The following is an 18,427-nucleotide window of genomic DNA, read 5'->3' as shown; positions in this document are numbered from 1 at the left end:
CCAACTTGACATCTTTGCTTTTTAACCGGGCCTTATCCAACGCTTTGTTTGAATTCTCATAGTCAATGAGGGCTTTGGTGCGTCTGTATAAGAGATCCTGAGAAGAAAATTAACAGATATGACACCCTGAAAAATCTTGAGAAAACAAAACAGGAAGACTAAATATCTATCTAAACTACTCTGAAACATTCTTGTAACTCTATCCCTTCAAACCCTGCTTTAGGGATCTGTTCTGAGGATCTAATCTGAAATAGTCCCTGCAAACTTAGAGCAAAGTAGAAGTTTCCTCAGTACCTAAAATGGGAAGTTATGATGCATGTATGGCAGATACATGACGTCTAATTATGTCCTTTTGTGTATACTCAAAAAACTTTAGTGTTTATCACCAGCACTTAAATCCATTATAAAGGTAGTCTATAAAGTGTGTGTAAAAAAAAAAAATGTATAAGACTAAGGAAACATGCCAAAAGACAAAACTAAACATGGGGAAAATAATAACTTTCTACTTCCTGATGACATTTCCCTATTACATATTTTCCCTAATTTTATGTTGCCTAATTTGGTATATTTTATATACAAATAATTTAAACATTTTTGTTCCGGGCAGTATAGATAGTGAAGAATGCATGTTTCATTCCAAAAGGTCATTCTGCTTGCCATTTAGTCTTGTTTTTGTTAAGTAATGTTTTATGACTCAAAAGCTGCACTGACAACAGTAATTCAGCAAAAACTCGCAAATCCAAAACCCTTTCTGCCTCAGAAATAAAATAGCGCTTTTGGCATGTCTTCACTTACGTCCCACATCCAAATAATTCATAATCCCCCAAACTATTATTTGTCTACTCAGCACCACCTCTACTGCTCACAAGCAATAAAAACTAAGGAAACAATGCCACACAAAGCATGTCAATGTAAAAAGATTTCAATCTAAAATGGAATTGGAAGACATGAAATGAAGAATCTCATGCATGTGCCCCCTCAGAAGACTGAAACTTAAGAACTAGAAGGCTGATTTCCCGTAAATTCCTGATTTACAGAAGACCCAGAAGAATTTCCTGATCAATGTACATTTGCCAATAAACTTACTGGCTGGGACAAGCACCCTCAAGCCAATGAACTTTTACTTCTTAAACTCTGGCTAGACCTTCCCACTCTTTATACTCCCTTGCCCATAAATACAGCCTACTCCAAACCCTCAGTGGACTCATCTTTCAATTCACTGCAGCATGTGTTTTCCAAATCACAATTCCTTTCCTATTCCTCAAACTCAATTTAGGTCAACATCACTTACATAAATAATCCTGGCAAATTCCTAACTTCCTTATTTTTATCAAAAAGAATACATCTCTAATCATATCAGATCTCTTCTGGGTCATGGCAAGGTGGTCTTGCACTCCTCTGAGGACTCTTACCTTAGCAGCCTCTATATTAAGCATGTAGTATCGAAGGAGCTCTGTCAGCTTTAAATCTTCATCTGAGGAGACTCGACCTTCAACTTTCTATTAAAAAAATATATAAAAGTCACCATCATCTAAGCAGAAATCTACAGATTATATAAAATATTTAACAAAAACCAAGATAAAAATGCTTACCCTAAGTTTTTCAAATAGTTCAGCAACTTTCAATAGGTACCTAAAAATATATACATGATTTTGGTTTAAGGTCTTGAGTCATGTATGACTTATGGTCTTATCAATACCCTAAGACATGAATGGGTAAATTCAGGAGCCCTAGCCTTTGGTGCTCTAGAATTAATGTATCAAAGTAGTGTTTTCATTACAGATGACCCAATCTAGTAAAGATAGTTATAATATTGAGCACCTTTATAGTGCCACAGTCATGAGGCACTATTAGTGGTCAAAAGGATAATGTAATGACCCCAGTCAGATCTTGAGCTTTTTTTATGTGAATTTTTCAGTTCTTCTATGATGGCAATTTGTGCTGTGATTTCATTTTTTCTATGACGGCAATTTGTGGTACCCCTTCAGCCAAGATAGTTCTTATCCAATGCCAAAGTTATGTTAACCAAAGTTAGGCTCTAAGTAACCACACCACCATGTGTGTCCCAAAGGCATAAATATATACTATTTCATCTTGGTTCTGCCATTAGCCTGACTTCCATTTTTCAAATCAGAAATAGGACCACCTGTTATAGCAAGCCTAGGTGTTAAAATGAATACCATCTCACATCACAAACTGCCATCATAGAAAAACTGAAAACTTCACATAAAAAAAAGCTCGAGATCAGACTGGAGTCATTACATTATCCTTATGATCACTAATCAAATCTCTAAGTCAATTCAGGTAAAGTGAAAAGCACCACGTACAAGAGAACACAACATGGCAAACTTCAAAGACAACTCCACAATTAAAATAATCAACAAGAAACAAAGACATGTAATACTTGACAAAAATAAAGGCTTTGACAAAAGCCACCACGTTTGGTACAGAAGTACCCTCTGACTCCCCTACCTAATGTCTATGATCAGAGGGTGTGTAAGATGTGAGTTGCTATCATCTACCCTTGATGAGCTTGTACTCAAGCAGAACTGAATGTGAGAAACTATCATCTACCCTTGATGAGCTTGTACTCAAGCAGAACTGAAACTATGCAGTCATTACTCATTATAACTCTAATTATACCACCTAGTTTTTGATTAGGGGATTAGGGGAAATGCTTTTCCAACAAAAACTTACTTTTTGATGACTGTGGGCTCTTCTAAAGCCAGGCTATGCAGGCAGGCTGCAGTGTGGATATAGTCATCTGCAACATCTGCAGAAATAAGAACAGCCCTTTTTATATCAACAGCTGGCATATCAGTAAAGTTAAGTGGCTACTGGGTAAATGGTATTTACTTTTATGAGATCTGGTCATTTTGTCAGCTTTTGCACACGAATCCTTGATCCTATTATAATAGTTAATGAGGAAATTCTTCTCTTGTTCAAAGAAGTCATCTACCTCCTAAAAGGGCAAGAAAAAAGACATTTAAGAAGCAAAATTTAAGAATATAAGTATATATTTTGTATTAGAAAAAATTACGGTAATAAGTTCAGATGTAAATTTAACCTCTATAGACCAGGGAAATACAAACCGACAAGATACCATTTCATACCTAAGACTAGCAAAATTCAAGTGCTGGCAGGAAATGTTAATAGAACAATTTTGAAGAGTCATTTAGCAATGCCCAGTAAAGCCCTGGTAAAGATCTAGCAATGGTTCTGCCTGGTGGGTCGCTACCTAGTCTTGGATACCCATGTCCGTATGTGTGTGAAGACAGATGAGTTTGGTTGGTTCCAGACTGAGAAGCAATACTGACATCTGGTGGGCACCAGCCAGGAATACCAAATATCCTGCAATGCGTGGGTACAGAATAGCCCCACATACCTTAAACAGCATTAATGAGACAATTCAAGAGTTTCCAAATTTCTGACAAGGGCCTCTCTATTCAAGGTCCTTACTCAAGCCCTATGTGACAAAGTTAGATTCCAAATAGTAGCTGTTAAGGTAACTCACTTAAAAAGGGGGTGGGAGGGCTGAGGAATGCATAAATAAATCATACCTGTGAGGGTGAGAGACATATATATTAATTTGATTTTCTAGAATAGCATACTGTCCATCGATATGTAAGCCACGTTACTATTTAAAATTTTTCTCATAGCCACATTATAAAAAAAATGGGTAAAATTACTTGTAATATTTTATTTAACTCAATATATCCAAAACAAAAATATCAGTAAGTTTTAAGTCTTTTTTTCATACGATGTCCTTGAAATCCAGCACGTACATAAAATTAAAAACTTGGTTCCTTAGCTGTACCAGCTAACTACATGTCAAGTACTCAACTGTCACATGCATCCGGGGCTACCAAAACGGACCATCTAGCTCTGAAGAATGGCATGGTACTAATCTTGTAGCTTATTTTCTTTCTAAAAATAATTTAACCTCTCTCCTTACAAAAAGAAAGAAACTGAAGACTTAAATGTGGGAAGGCTCTTATTTCCTCTCCATGGAGAGAACAGGGTGTTTTGGGAAAATAAGTAGATGAAAATAACCAAAATTTGAAGAAATTACTGTATTTCTGAGAATACCATTTATTTTGAATATCTTCTCTGAAGAAATAAAAAGTCACCTATCCACATGATGTCAAATATTTTCTAAACCAGCTAAAAGCCACTTACCTTAACTCCAGAAAAAAGGACTTCATCAGCACTTTTCACCACACTTTTGAAAAAGCCACCAAACATCTCCTTGGTATTTTTCCGCCTAACACTTAGCTGAAGAAAAAGAATTCCAAAAGAATAGTTTATAGTACACATATTTTTAAGGTTCTTTTAAAGAAGTCTTAAATACATTCCAAGTAATAGAGTTCACTTGTATAGGCATGCACACATAAGGTAAATATATACCTTAATTCCATCTTAATTACCAGATCGAAAGTGTCCAATAAACGACTAAACCTAAACACAGTGTGATTTAAGAGATATTTTGAAAAACTATCTAGACACCAAGTCTTAGTGGCTTTTAAATCCTTGGTAAAACTATTGTTCTGTTCTATGTTGTTTATTAAAACTTTACCAGTTAGAAGACACTGAGGAAATTTCCAAGCTAGGGCTTGCCTCATACATATAGTAACAGAACATGCTTTTAAAAAAAGCATACAAGCCTTCTTTCAACTAAAGGTAGCCAGGAAGAAAACAAATGTGAACTAACTGAAGTTCCTTCTAACAATTCCAAACTTAGGTGAAGGAGAAAACTGGCTTCTGAAAGGGAAAAAGGTCAAAATCTTTAAGTAGTCTTTTAAAAGATGTCACATAATGGATTTATGGGAGCGAAGCAACATCTAAAAAAAGGTTTCCACTGAACAGGCCCGATCTCATCTGATCTCGGAAGCTAAGCAGGGTCAGGCCTGGTTAGTACTTGGATAGGAGACCACCTACGAAGGCCAGGTGCTGTAGGAGTTTAAAAAAAGGTGGGGGGGAATTGTAAGCTGACAAGGTCCTTGTAATCTGTGAGTTCAACCAAGGGTTGCCTTGTCTAAAAATAAATAAGTAATAATAAAAAAAAGTTTCCAGTGTGTTGGTAAGAAATTTAAAATTATAAGTCAAATTTTCAGAAAACATATCAGGTAAATTTTTTAAAGTACAGTCTTATACATTTTAACTGGATCTTGGAAATGGAATAAAAAAATGCCTTACATCCTGATCATATTCCAGGAAAACATGAAAGTTGCGATCTTTACTGAGAACAGGGTGAGAAGAGAGCCGCTGAAGAAAGACTTCATGGGATGATACAGTCTTCTTAAAGACAGCGAGATATTCACTGAAAGAAAAGCACACAAAACATTCAGTTGGCACCACTCAACTAGTGGCCACTACTGCTCCTAGTTTTCTTCACTGTTCTGCTTATGCCACTAAGCAAACTATCTGAAGTAGACCAAAACATTCTGGTATTACTAATTACTATTACTATTACTTTATATCTAATTAGGTTCTAAAGTGCCATTTGTAATCTGTGAAATGAGTAAACGAAGAGGGAAAGTGACATTTAACTGGGGTTGATGAAACAAGTCTGCAAATCCCAAAACTTACATGTAAATACTGCTGGTGTTTAGTAGTCACAGAACACTGGTTTCTTTAAAACAAAGAAAACCCTTTAATTCTGCAGCCATGTACACAGCATTGAGTTTTATAAGGCTCAGAATTACCAGAAATTATAAAGTTATCTCAACCTATACATTAAATATCACTCTAAACTTCCCAATGGTAGGAATTTAAGTCTGTTGTGTTCAGTGCTTTATGCTCAGAGCTGGTCATAACAGGCACTCGAGTGCGTGAATGATTCAGGACCTAAAGGTACTTGAGCACTGGCCTAGATAATATGGGCCTGCGGCAGAGAACTGCTGGAATAAGCAAGTGAATTCCAATACACTGATGGTGGAAGAGGGGAGGGAACCAAGATAAAGTAGTACAAGGACAGTTTCATAGGAAACTTTAATGCAAACCTCTATGATACAGAATCAAGAACCCATTTTTGTTTGAATTAAATTACAATCAAATTAAAATATACTTCCCACGGACCTGGCCTTCTCAAACCATCAATGTGGTAGTTATTCAGAATGCGTCTTAGTAGCAGCATTCACAGCAATTTAGGTTCAACTGTATTTGCAGTAATCAAACTTCAGGGGAGAATGCTTTGAACATTATCAGCAGCCTAAAGAATTATTTACATGTAGACATATAAAAGTTTACTTCACTATGCCAGAGCAGCATTCCATAACAACTATGGTCTACTACATAGAGGAAAACAACTAGTCTATCCAGTTAGTGGCCCCCAGGAAGTCAAGGTCTAAAGTTCACAAAGACTATGCTCTACACTCTGCAAAATATAGTTTTAGGAGGCAGCCATTAGTTGTCAGGTTCTTATTTCTGTACACATTACTACTTTTCTTCTCTAAAGATAGAGCCCCATCAAGAAGATCCACTTACGCTTCCAGTTCTTGCTTCATCTTGGCGAATTCTTCTTTGGTCATAGACCCTTCACCCTCTCCTAGTTTCTGCATCTTCTCTCGAGGGCCATCAAAGTCGGGCTTTGTAGGAGCAGGCGGAATCTGTAGCAGAGGCAAGTAATTTGAGAGCATTTTTCTGGCTGGGGCCTGTGGTTAACCTCTGTTTTTCTCTTAACCTTTTGGCCACTTAAAACAAATATCATCCTCACAATTGGGCAGAGTGCAATCATTTGTTCAGTTTACCCATCACAGACAATTGGTAGAGTACAATAGTATTTATCCTGCTTCAATGTCAGTTTATATATTATAATCAAGGCTAAAATGAAGCTGATGAAGAATGATCAAGATTATAGTCTCTTAACTCAAAAAGGTATTTTTAATTCCAGAGGATAATCCAAAGATTCCAAGTGAAGAGAACATTCTTAAACACAAGGTTCATTGCTAATTTTAATTATTCGAACAGATTCTTCGGTTTGCCTGGAAGAACAAGCCATACTCAATTCTCCTTTAAAATCGGCTCAGTCTCTTCCTGCAGCTATGCATTAACTCTCAAGAGCTAAGCAGGACAACTGTCTCCCTTACTCTCTGAGCAGACTACATTTTTTTTGAGACATCTACTGCATACCATCACCAATACTGAGGTTTTCCTAAAAATCAATTCTACTTGATGTCTAAAGAAAATGTCAAAGAAACACCAAACCCAGAGGTAGGTAAGACAAATCATGAAACTGTATCTCTTATACTGTACAGAATGTAAGACTGTATGCTTCATTTCATTCACAGCTGCCAATACTATATAAAGTCACATATTTAGACTCTAACAGTAACAAGTAGCAAATACTCAGTTGGCAGATGAAATCAAGACTGTTTTCATAGTCCATCATTGTAGAGTGGGTAACAGTTTCTTTAAACAAAATGAAGAGCAAGATAGAAGAAACTGATTATTTGATTTTCCAAAATGCACTTACAATAAGCCCAGCGTAGTCTGCAGTTTCAGTAAGAGTGTCATGTAGCCATACGAAGTCTTCATGTTGCCTTGTAACAGAAAACTCTGGGCTCTGAAAAGTGGGCAGTGTGGTCTGTAAAGAAAGGAGACGTTAACTGATAACTATCACTTTTAGATAAAGTAGTTTCAGTTTCCTAGGCTGCACTATGGGAAAATCCTGCATAATGAACATCACAATGAGATCCAGTAAAGAATGAAAAGCAGCAATACATGATCTCCCCACCACTGTAAAAAGTTATAACTAAGATTCAACATGTTCTTTAAGGAATTCTTTTCACAAAACCACACCTTTCAGGTCAACTCAGGCAGATACAATTATGTAGTCTTCACACTGCCTCTTGAGTAACTGAGGTATGCTAATCAAACCATCAAAGTATTAAGAAGAGGACCATGTAGGAGAGGGCCTTATAGATGACATTTGCTGTATTTAAACCTGTGCCTCAGTTTCCTCACCTGTAAACCAGGGATAATAAACCCCATCATAAGTTGTTATAAAAAAGAAAATTAAATCCATGTAAACCCTTCATGACAGTATCTGGCATTAAGACAAACATTCAATATGTTTTAACTAGGATGGAAATAAAAATGAAGCTGAAAATGTTCCTCAAAGGACTGATTCTAAGAAATTAAACTTTCTACATTTTCCTAATTGGCATATTGCTTTTGTCAAATTAAAAATTTGGAGAAGAGGTCCCTCTCACTCTCTGCCTCTGAGAGGAGAACAAGCTCTGTCTGTGGAGCGATACCCCCTTTCTCATAAACTTTCTTTTAAAAAAAAAAATTTGGTGAAGGAAAAAAGTCTTTTGAATCATAAGAAATAAGTGGGGCAAAGGCCAAGAACTTAGTAAACATGAAAAAAGCAAGCATTTCCCACGCATGCAAATGAAAAACAAAAGTGAAGAGTTCAGCTGTGCAGGCAGGTGGCCCCACCTACATCATTTTGCCTGATTGCTTCCTCATGGAGCACAGTACAAGCCACACTTAATTAACATCAGCAAACCCACAGTCCTAAAGAGCTACACCATAGTGGAAAATACTGCAGCCAAGAGCATTTATCTCAGGCTCCCTATAAGAAAAAGGAAGTGCTCACTTAGTAGTGGTGCTATACTGCAAATAAATGGCAACCATTTTATTTCAGGAAGTCTCTTCTCACAGCCACCATGAGTAACAAGGATGCAACCTAGAGCTGTTTTTATTACTAGAGTCATTCTGTCACTTACCTTGGTGTGTACTGTGAACTTGACCTTCTCTCTCTCACTGAGTGCATCAGGTATGTCGATCTGAAGCGAGGGATCAACATTCAGGTCCACAGATACAGATCTCAGCTGAAACATATTTTTTGGCTATTAGTCTCCAAATCATTTAGTCCTAAAAAGTGTATTTCCAAAAACGGGAGCTGTAATTAAAAAGCAGTCTATACAAGATTATTTAGAACAAAGTCAGCTGAGATAAATCTAAGTTTATTTGAAACTGGAGAAATCTGCTCACAAATACATAGATGGGTCCCAAGTATTCCTGTGATCTGAACAAAGCAACTATAATTCTAATATCATGTGCATTACTTATGTCTACATGAAAAACACTTGAATTACTTATACTAAGGCAGCTTGAATGAGACAGGATGAAATTAGAACTTCTTACAGAAATGCCAAACTACAAGGAACATTCAAGAGGCATAAACCAGACATACACATCATACATATATCCGAAAGGAGTTAGACACTAGGAAAATAGAGGCACAGCGAATAGTCTTGTGGTACAGGTTCCTGGGTGGAAAAGAAAAATTGGACTCAAGAGTCTGTGTACATTTAGGGACTGTTTCAAAGAGAGTAGAAATCTAGACATGAGATTAACAGTAATAAAGGCCTTAATTAGCAGAATTCCACTGTAGTTTCTCATAAGGGACAAGTAAGTGTGAGCTCTGCCCTGGAAGCAAAAGTTAACAGATTTTGCAAGTTAGAAATTCAGAAAAAAATAACTCCATTTTTGCCAGTTTAAAAAGAATTTTTGAAGGAATCTATTAGAAAAAAAGTGGTTAAAATGGTTTTTGTATTAATTTAAAATGATAAATTCCCTGATTCTTAAAACAGACATGGTGATGGTCAATCTGAAGGCCTGATACAAGACAAGAAACTGTATCTTATGCCTTCCCTTTTAAACCGTAAGCTAGCACTAAAGTAAAGCTGTCTCTAATTATTGAACACAGGGAGAATCCCAAGAGAAGATCCGAGTCAAGAAGATGAATGAACAGGGAATACTTAGGTTATTTCTCCTTAAATTTCACTTCGTATTCTTCAAAATATAAAGTTCGAGACCAAGGACTGATGAACTTTTGAAACGAAGAAAATTGGTTCAATAAGGTACAAAATGATTAAATATTCACTAAAAATGCATGAATTACTTTTCTGTATCTCAGAGCTGTCAGTATCTCCCTTTTTCCTTTTATGACTGCGAAAAAATTTAAATTGCAAGAACCAAAGTTAGCCCTGTAACAAGCACTTTCCTCTGTGAAACAGGCTTCCAGCTGTCACCAGATCTTGATTTTAACATCAGGTATTAGTAAGATCACAATATACTTAACAGTTCCTGACAGCTCAACCTAAATAGTTCTCCCAAATGAATTCTTGATGACTCCTATAAAAAACTTGCTTGTTTGGCTTAAATTTCCTGTGTCCATTTATGAGATCTCTACAAACAAAGATAAAGCTTCAAGGCCAGGAATACTTCATTTTATCATAACCATAACTCTAACTCTGACATATTTCTGATAAAAGCTTCCTTTCTTCTGCTAACTGACCACTGAGCAAATAGAGTTCAAAAGGACCTCAAAAAACCCCTAAAATTTGACTGTAGAGAATACTGAATATCCCACCTATCACCTTATGTTTGTAGCTGCCTGAGTCAGTACAGGAATCAAGTGGGCAGGTGTAAAAGGAGACACAGACACTGGCAGAAAGATGGGACAGCCTACAGGACAAGTCTAAAGTACATTTCTCTGAGCTCAGCAACAATCGCCATGTTTCCTAAGAGTCCATTTCCTAAAGAAGTCACAAATCTTGGTTTCTAACCATTTCTCAATTTCTGAATATGCTGATAATTCCATTTTAGCTCACTACAAGCCAAAGAAAATGAGCATACACTGCACATGAACTAGCTTTGAAATGAGAGGTTGGAGGACCCAAAGGGTTTGTAATCTAGTAAATGGGGTTCATTTAAGCACCATAGTCAAGCTATGATGAACTTTACCAGCCGCTTTTTGTCCCACTGAACAATTATCTTCTGGTTTCACCTCTTTTCCTATATAGAGGTAATATCCCAGACTATTTACTGTTCACTATCTTCCTTTCTTGTCACCACAAAAATACTTTTTGGTATATTGTTTCTTGGTATAAGAATGTGGTAAGAACACATATGACCCATACTGTAGCATATAATCCTCCAGACAATGAAGCACATAAATTATCAAAAAGTTAAAAGTTGTGAAATGTTTAAAACTAAGTCAGCACTGTATCCTCATTCCGGAATCATTAAGTGTAATTAACAGCTCAGCATTCCTTCTGCTTAGTCAACAAAACCAACACCCCACAACCCCATGCCACAGTACTTGCTAGATAAATCACCAGGATGAAGGTAAGAGGAGAGAACTGTACCCCTCCACATACTTTTCCCACTTACCCAACCTCCATCCCCTACCCTAAATAACCACCAAGAGTACTGCCTAACACTGCGAGTCTCTGACTCAAGCCACAGACGTCAAAATGCCTAGAACAGCTGTTTAAATCAGTAGGGCAAGACAGGCTTCAGAACAGTCATGTTAATTTTTCCATTTCCCTCCCAGTTTCCCTTAGGTAACTTGTGAGAATCAAATTTAAAACATCTAGTCTCAAACAATGGAATGTAGGCTTTAAAATTGACTTTCTTTTGTAGATTGCTATAGAAACCATTGCATTACATACCCAAAGTTTCAGGTGGAGTTTCAGCTCCCCAATTTTACTTCCCTACCAGATTAATCCTTATAGTAAGGATTACAACAATCTTTGTGACAAGAAAAAAGGTGTGATAAACAGCACTGTTTCATTTAGAAAGCAAATTTTTAGCTGTTTTAAGAACTCTAAATGCTTGGTAAGAGAACCTGAAAAGAAGAAAAGCTGATACAGAATCCCTGTACATTTTCTCACATGCTCATCAGCCTCTTAGCTAGGGCACATGGACAACTGTGCAGGACAACTCTGCAGAGCTCTGAGCTGCTAAGGTCCACTTTTGGTCCAAATCTCCCTTACGACTCACTTTAGTACAAGACTTAACACCATCTGCAAAGCTCCCTCTTCAAAAGGTTTTATTTAATGCCTTACAGATGGCAAAGGGCACCTATGTAACTGGACGACACGGTAGACTAGATTCTAAAATTCAGAACCCACAAGGCAGAACAGAGCAGACACACACAGAAGATATAATAAGTGTTGTTATGGTGACTACAGACTCCAGTTTACACTGATGCCATACAGCCAAAATAACAAGACACAATGGAAAAAAAAACCTCTAAAGTAACTCTGATCTGCTAGTTTAATAGTAATTTAAACCTAACCAGTTTTATATACAACGTAAGTAGAATATGCCAGCCCCTATTCTTAATGTGAATGTTGCAAAGAAACTACTACAAGAGAAAAAGACTACTTGTATATATACTTAAGTGATTTTCTGGTTTCTAGTCCTACCAAAGCAGAAGCAGCAATGTACTTATTAGCCAGCACATATTACATCAGTGTGTCTTCCCTTTAAACTGTTTCTTCTAAGGATTTTGCTTTGTTATTCTTCATCCACTGCCTAAGGAACTAAGACCCCTACCATGGACAAAACCAATGTGACAAGTCATCCATGAATGGTCTGTTAGCAGTGTAGAGCCAAAAACAGAGGCAAGAAGTCCGCCTCCTAGACTGCATTTTCACTTTGATCACAGGAAGCAAGAAACGGCATATTTTAGCTAAAAATAAATGCATACTGTGCCTAGTCCATTACTCATTAGCGAGGAAATAAACCCCAAAAAGTTTTGCTACACACTAGATTTGCATTAATTTCTGAAAACAACTCACATGAGACATATTTATAAAACAACATTTATTACTGTTAGTATTTCAACTTATAGGAAAGAAGTGCTAAGAGAAATTCTAACGTCATATACTTCTCCAAATCCCTCTTTATGGTTCAAGCAGTAGTACTCAAATTATTTTCTTCCATTCTGGAGAAACTAAACCTATTTATCCATTCTGTCCCAGTTTTTCTTTGTGGCACTTATACACGAAAACTGAACTGACTATAAGCAATATATAAGCTTTGCTTTTAGGGGTATTTGTTTCTCATCTCTCACCTCCCTTCACCCTCAACTGATTCTTCCCATCCCATAATTCAGTCCTGCCAGTATCTATCCGTCTTCAAGGACAAGAACCAAAACAAAAACTTTTTGAAGACTCCAGTCTACTAACATAGACAATAGTTACAGAAGTTAGCCATAAGCTTCCAAAACTAGATAAAGGGCTACAGCAAGTGATCAGATTTCCACCACTCATCTTGGTGAGATGGGACCCAGAAGGACCCATCCCTGCTGACACTAACCATTCTTACCCGTAGTCTACCAACACACAAGCTGTCCATGGTAGAACACCATAGACTGCAGGGCATTTGGAAGCTACATAGCCCCAAGTTCCTAGAACAGAAACTGAGGCTTGGAAGAAGATCAGTGCAGCATACTCAGCGAATGGATAAACTGAATCATCATTTCACAAGGCTGCAAAGCCCATGAACTGCGAACGTGGAACCAGAAAGATCAGGTTGAATTATTTGCTTAAATAACATCCATTTCAAGAAACCCATCTAATTACTAGATACCTGGATTATTTTCGAACGAGTTCACAAAGTGAAAAGGTTAAATTATCTAAAGATACCCTAGCAAAGAAATTCTAGTGGGAATTAACAGCACTGCTACAGAGGAAACAGCTGGAAAAAAAAAAAATTAACTTCTTCCATCTGAAGCTAAAGCCCTTCACCTACTATCCAGTCCCACCAAGGCTTCTTCCCCAAAGCTCCCTGGTATATCAAAAGTCCACAGGCCTCTGCTACAAACCTGACATGTTGAAGAGGATGTTTAATAACATTCACTGCCTGACCTTTATGGTCAAACCAAAATTAAATAGAAATAGGTTTGAGAATTAAAAAAATTTACCTTTATCAACAACAAAAATGATTCAACATGGAGAAATGAGCTTAAGTTTGTGTCATCTAAGTTTGATAAACAATTGCAGCATGAACAGAAAGCTGCCTGCTTCATGGTGAGATTTTCTTCTGCTTTGAGTCAGAGGTACCACACACTTCCCAGGTCATTTAAATGTAAATATTCCAATACTTCATTTTATCACTAACAACTTTGTCCTGCTCTTCGAAAAAGATCCAGTCAAAGCTGAAGTTGGCTTCTGCATTTGTACTATTTACACTGTCTAGAATGAAAGTGAGGGGGTCTGCCTCTCAAAAACAAGTAAACCATAAACTCTCCAGGTAGAACATGCATACCACAGGTTAGTGTAAGTTGCTGTGCTGGGAAAATTACTTTTCTCTCCAGAACACTCAGCAGTGCCTCAAAAAGTTACACCAAATTTGTTTAAAAAAAAAGGGGCAGGAGGGAAACGAGACAAGCCAAGGACCCAATATCTGAACTAAATAATAAGTTCAGTCTTTCCTAACTGCAACTTACACACTCCTGTGTATTTACAGTTTGCCTCTGGGGTATGAAACAGTTGACAAATTCCACATACCTCTTCTCTTTTAGAAGGGCTAACAAGCTCTTAACTCAATGGCCAATCAGAAAATAATGGTGTTGGAAGTGAAAAATCTTTTTGGAAGGCTAGATCATAAACTTCTTGTAAAAACAAGTTTGACACATTCATGTGCAACAAGATGTCTTCCTGCAGCCATTTTCCTTCACGACTTCAAAAAGAAAAGGTAGAATTTACAATGCTTTGAAATACTTTGCTCAAAATAACTGGGTTCATTAAAAGGTTGTTTCCCTAAATACTACTTAACTTCACTGCATGTATCTTTCACCTACAAAACTATTCTTGCCTAATTTCTTCCAGCAAGGAGGCCTTGACAATAGAGCAAAATGTTCAAAAAGGAGTTTAAACCAAGTACTACCCGCAGTGTTTCTCAATGAGCTTCACTTCATTTCTAGCCCACAGTTTTGAATGCTGTAGCAACAGAGCCTTAGGTTTCTACTATCCGAAGTGGGCACTTAACTCCAATACAGTAAATAATCAGTTGCTTCTTTCAAATCCTAAACTGCCCAGAACCCACTGAAGAAAATCACCTTTTGACAAAGGTTCCTCAACACGAGAGGCAGGGGAGAGGGGAGCTAACTTCGCCAAAGATAGTCAATGATATTTGTTTTATAAGTCACGTTATTTCTTTAAAATTTAACAATCGTAGATATAAAGACTTGAAACAAACAGGCACACTAAAGATTAGCCTCTGTAAAACAACCTGATCCACCCATATCACACCATTTTTAAAAGGTAAGTTTAATAAACCAGTGCTTCTCAACCAAGGAACACTTGACAATGTCTGCACGTATTTCTGACTGTCGCTACTGGATGAGAGCTACTGTCACCCAGTAGAGAGGCCAGTTATACTGCTAAACACCCTACAATGCATAGGACAATTTCCCACAACAAAAATCAAGCCCAAAATATCAACAGTGCTCAGGTTGAGAAACCCTGGTTAGAACTAAAGCTCTACATTAGATATTAGTCACTTACTAGGTCTCACACCAAATGAGAATTTAGATGTTAGTACCTAGAAAATTTCATAATAGCTTCTCTTGGCCATTTCTTCCTATAGTCACCAAAAGAAAAAAGACCTCCTTGAAGTAGGATTCACAAATGGGGATCTTAAGACACTGCACAAGCTACTGATACAGAGCTAAGGCTTGGACTGTTATGACTAAGTCCTAATTCCAGACACTTTGATTTCGCTGAAGGTGTTGGGATCTGTCTCCTTTCCCAAAATGCAGTTTAGGGGGGGTTTGCTAGTCCTCCACTGATAGGAAAAATATTTTGATCTTTACCTTTAGAAAAGTAGGGTTTTACCAAATCTAGCTCCTGCAAAAGTTAAAGTATTAACAACAATGGGCCCCATCTCAAAAACTGCCACTCTTGCCTGTCCCTTTTTCTCGGGTGTCTGGAGTTTTTAGTGGGTAGGGAGAAAATGGAGATTATGCAGAACCTTGTTCCCATAAAAATAAGTTATCCTGGCCTCCAATCATTTTGCACCTTCTAGGTTCTCCAGGCATTATTTGTTAGTTATTTAAATAGCTGTGCATCATGTTTAGGTTCCCACTCATAGATTAAATGTGTATTTTTCTATGGTGATAGTCTCATTCCCTCTAGTCTAGCAAACCTAAGGCAAATTGAGTGTGGGTTCTCCCAGGCTTTTTTTTATGATTCTTAAATTGCTAATAATAGACTTAAGAAGTTGAGCACATAGGGAAAGCTCTGCCAAGGACTAGGTGGTAGCCCTTCCCAGCCTAGTGCTGTTATAACGTGGCCTTAACTTCAGTAGCTGGTTGGTTATATAGTCTTTCTTCAGAGCCATTGTTTTTGTTGCTGCTCTGATTTAGTTTTTTGTTGTCTGGTGTATAAGTTGTCTCTAGAGATATCTGACTCTCCACCAGCTTGGGTGGAAGAGTGTCCGACAATTTGTGTCAAGTTACTAGATATAGACCAATATTTCTTTTAGTCCTCAAGAATCACTTATATTCTTTATTAATGGGTTTAAATCCCATAAGCCCCTATTTGCATGGGGATTCCAAAGCCAAATGTAAAGTTTAAAATTAAAACATTTTCAGTAAAATATTTTAACAAAGCTGTATTATAGCAGGGGTCTCCAAACCCCCAGGGCCAGTCTGTGGCAAGCAAGCCAAGCTTCCTATTTGCAGCCGGTTCCCCAGCACTAGATCACCACCTCAGCACATCAGATCAGGCATTAGATTTTAGATTTCCATGGGAGCACGGGTCCCAGGTGCCAAAAATGTTGGGGACTGCCGTTCTGCCCAAGATTTGGCCTCTTATTTCACACTTGTCCCAAACTCCCATTAGGTGAACAGTAAAAACTATTTCTACAATCCGCAGCGCAGGACCAATATTAGATTAGGAAGCAAAATGAAAACGTGTTAGGGTAATATTTTATTAAATTTTTTTTATTTCTGTAATTAAAAATCAGAAACTTTGTATAATCCTTTCCTGTAGCCACTATAACGAGGCAGGAAACAGCCTTCATAACCCTCCAATTTTGCTAGATCAGAATGAAGTTATTTTAAATACCAGCTACCATATACTGTACTAATATGAATGCCTGTCGAAGCAGTAAAGCCCTTTTAAATAGCTGTCTAAAACAGACTCTGTATCAAAAATAAATAAATAAAGGTGCCTGTGGGGGAATCCAATTGCTATCAAAATTCCTATTCAGCACCTAAACTTCTAGAGAGGAACATTCTAGAAAGAATCGTAGTCTCAAGTTCCCACTTCCGGTGTTAGTAAAAAAAATTTATTATTTCAACTTTCAAATAAAAATACGCAAACCAAGACCCGACCATCACGCACAAAGTAGCATTCTAGTAATACACCAATGATACCTTTGTTGCAATGATCCAGTCGCGCTGTGAGCTGTCGTATTTACTAGATGAAAAATAGTCGATATAACTTTTAGGATGACTTCCAGGTTACTTAAATCTACAAGCACTTGTACTTTTATATTGATTTAGATTATTCTTCACTTTCCGTCAGAAAAAGATTTATGTTGATGATTCTGCACAAAAACTGATTCATACCAACGACTATGAATTGCAGAATTAACCCAAATGCAAAAGCGCAATAAGAGTGAGAGCCTGTCTCGAAAACTTTGACTATGGTAACCTGAATTTACTGCACTTTCTAGTCCTCAAGATTTAAGCGGCACAGGGATAATTCACATAAATGTCCAGGCTTTAAAAGTAACCGAGTTCAGTTCAAGAAGTATCTGAGCACCTACTAAGTTACAGAACTCCCTCAGTGGCGCATTAAAAGTTGTAAGGAACATACCTCAGATTTCTGACTTGATGGAATTTCCCTAGTATTTGGGGCAAAGTTTTGAAGTAGGAGTTTGGAGGCAACAAAACCCAACTGTCGTTTGTTGCATGTTAAGTGGATTTCACGTTCCCTGTCCACTCCCCACGAAGCCAAAAGAAGTTTTAAAAACTTCCTACGTAAGAACACATTCCCGGGTCTCCAGAAAATCGCCACGGGCCCGCTCGATACGGGACACCGGGCCGCGCGCTAAAAGGAACGGTCCCGAGTCACCGGTTCTCTCCTCCCCGGGTCCGCAGGGAGCGCCCTGGCCAGCCTTTAGGGAGAACAGGCCATAGCGCGCTCGGGGTCTGGTGGTGCTTCCCGCGTGGGCGAGCCCCTCGATGCGAGCCCCGGGAGATACGGGAAGGAATGTGGGGCTTCGGAAGGTCGGCGAGGCCTCCCTTCCTGGAGCCTGAGAGCCGGGAGGGCCTCACCTTGCTGCGGTCCTCCTCCTGCTGTTGCAGCAACTCGGGAACTGCGGCCATGGCGACGCGGGCCTTGAGCGGGGGCCGCCTGACTGAGCGAGGAAAGAAGAGGCTGGGCTGCTGCCGCCTGGGTAGCTCTCAGGAGCGGCAGCGGCCCCGCCTCCGCTGGCCTCCCTGCCGGACGGCGGCAGGAGACCTCGGGACTCCGCCACCATCCCAGAAGCCCTAGGAAAAGCGAGTGGAGCGCCACGTGCTCCCCCAGTGCCGCCTCCCCCGTACCAGCTGCCGTCCATCTTGGAGCCGGGCAAGGGAGCTACGCAGAGCCTACCCTTGGTCCGGGCC

At 38.4% G+C, this 18,427-nt stretch overlaps 1 protein-coding gene and 1 non-coding gene across 2 annotated transcripts in view; both read right to left on the bottom strand.

Annotated features, from left to right (window-relative positions):
- The window catches only part of SNX5 (sorting nexin 5), a 23,521-nt gene extending 5,136 nt beyond the window's left edge, over nt 1-18,385 (bottom strand). The window contains 13 exon segments of the mRNA XM_015597028.2: nt 1-4; nt 7-97; nt 1,413-1,499; nt 1,593-1,632; nt 2,698-2,773; nt 2,857-2,962; nt 4,180-4,275; nt 5,197-5,320; nt 6,487-6,608; nt 7,475-7,585; nt 8,733-8,837; nt 18,095-18,173; nt 18,365-18,385. The exon segment at nt 1-4 is cut by the window's left edge and continues 59 nt beyond it. Coding sequence (XP_015452514.1) covers nt 1-4; nt 7-97; nt 1,413-1,499; nt 1,593-1,632; nt 2,698-2,773; nt 2,857-2,962; nt 4,180-4,275; nt 5,197-5,320; nt 6,487-6,608; nt 7,475-7,585; nt 8,733-8,837; nt 18,095-18,173; nt 18,365-18,378 — 1,055 coding nt within the window. The 5' untranslated portion in view covers nt 18,379-18,385.
- LOC112471369 lies at nt 13,054-13,290 on the bottom strand. Its single transcript, XR_003043270.1, has one exon. It is a non-coding gene; the product is annotated as a small nucleolar RNA SNORD17 (small nucleolar RNA).
- Nucleotides 18,386-18,427: the final 42 nt, after the last annotated feature.

The sequence above is a fragment of the Pteropus alecto genome, unplaced genomic scaffold, assembly GCF_000325575.1.
Source record: "Pteropus alecto unplaced genomic scaffold, ASM32557v1 scaffold45, whole genome shotgun sequence".
NCBI classification, from domain to species: domain Eukaryota; kingdom Metazoa; phylum Chordata; class Mammalia; order Chiroptera; family Pteropodidae; genus Pteropus; species Pteropus alecto.
Note: the sequence above shows the minus strand (reverse complement) of the source record. Positions and strands in the feature narration are given on the sequence as shown.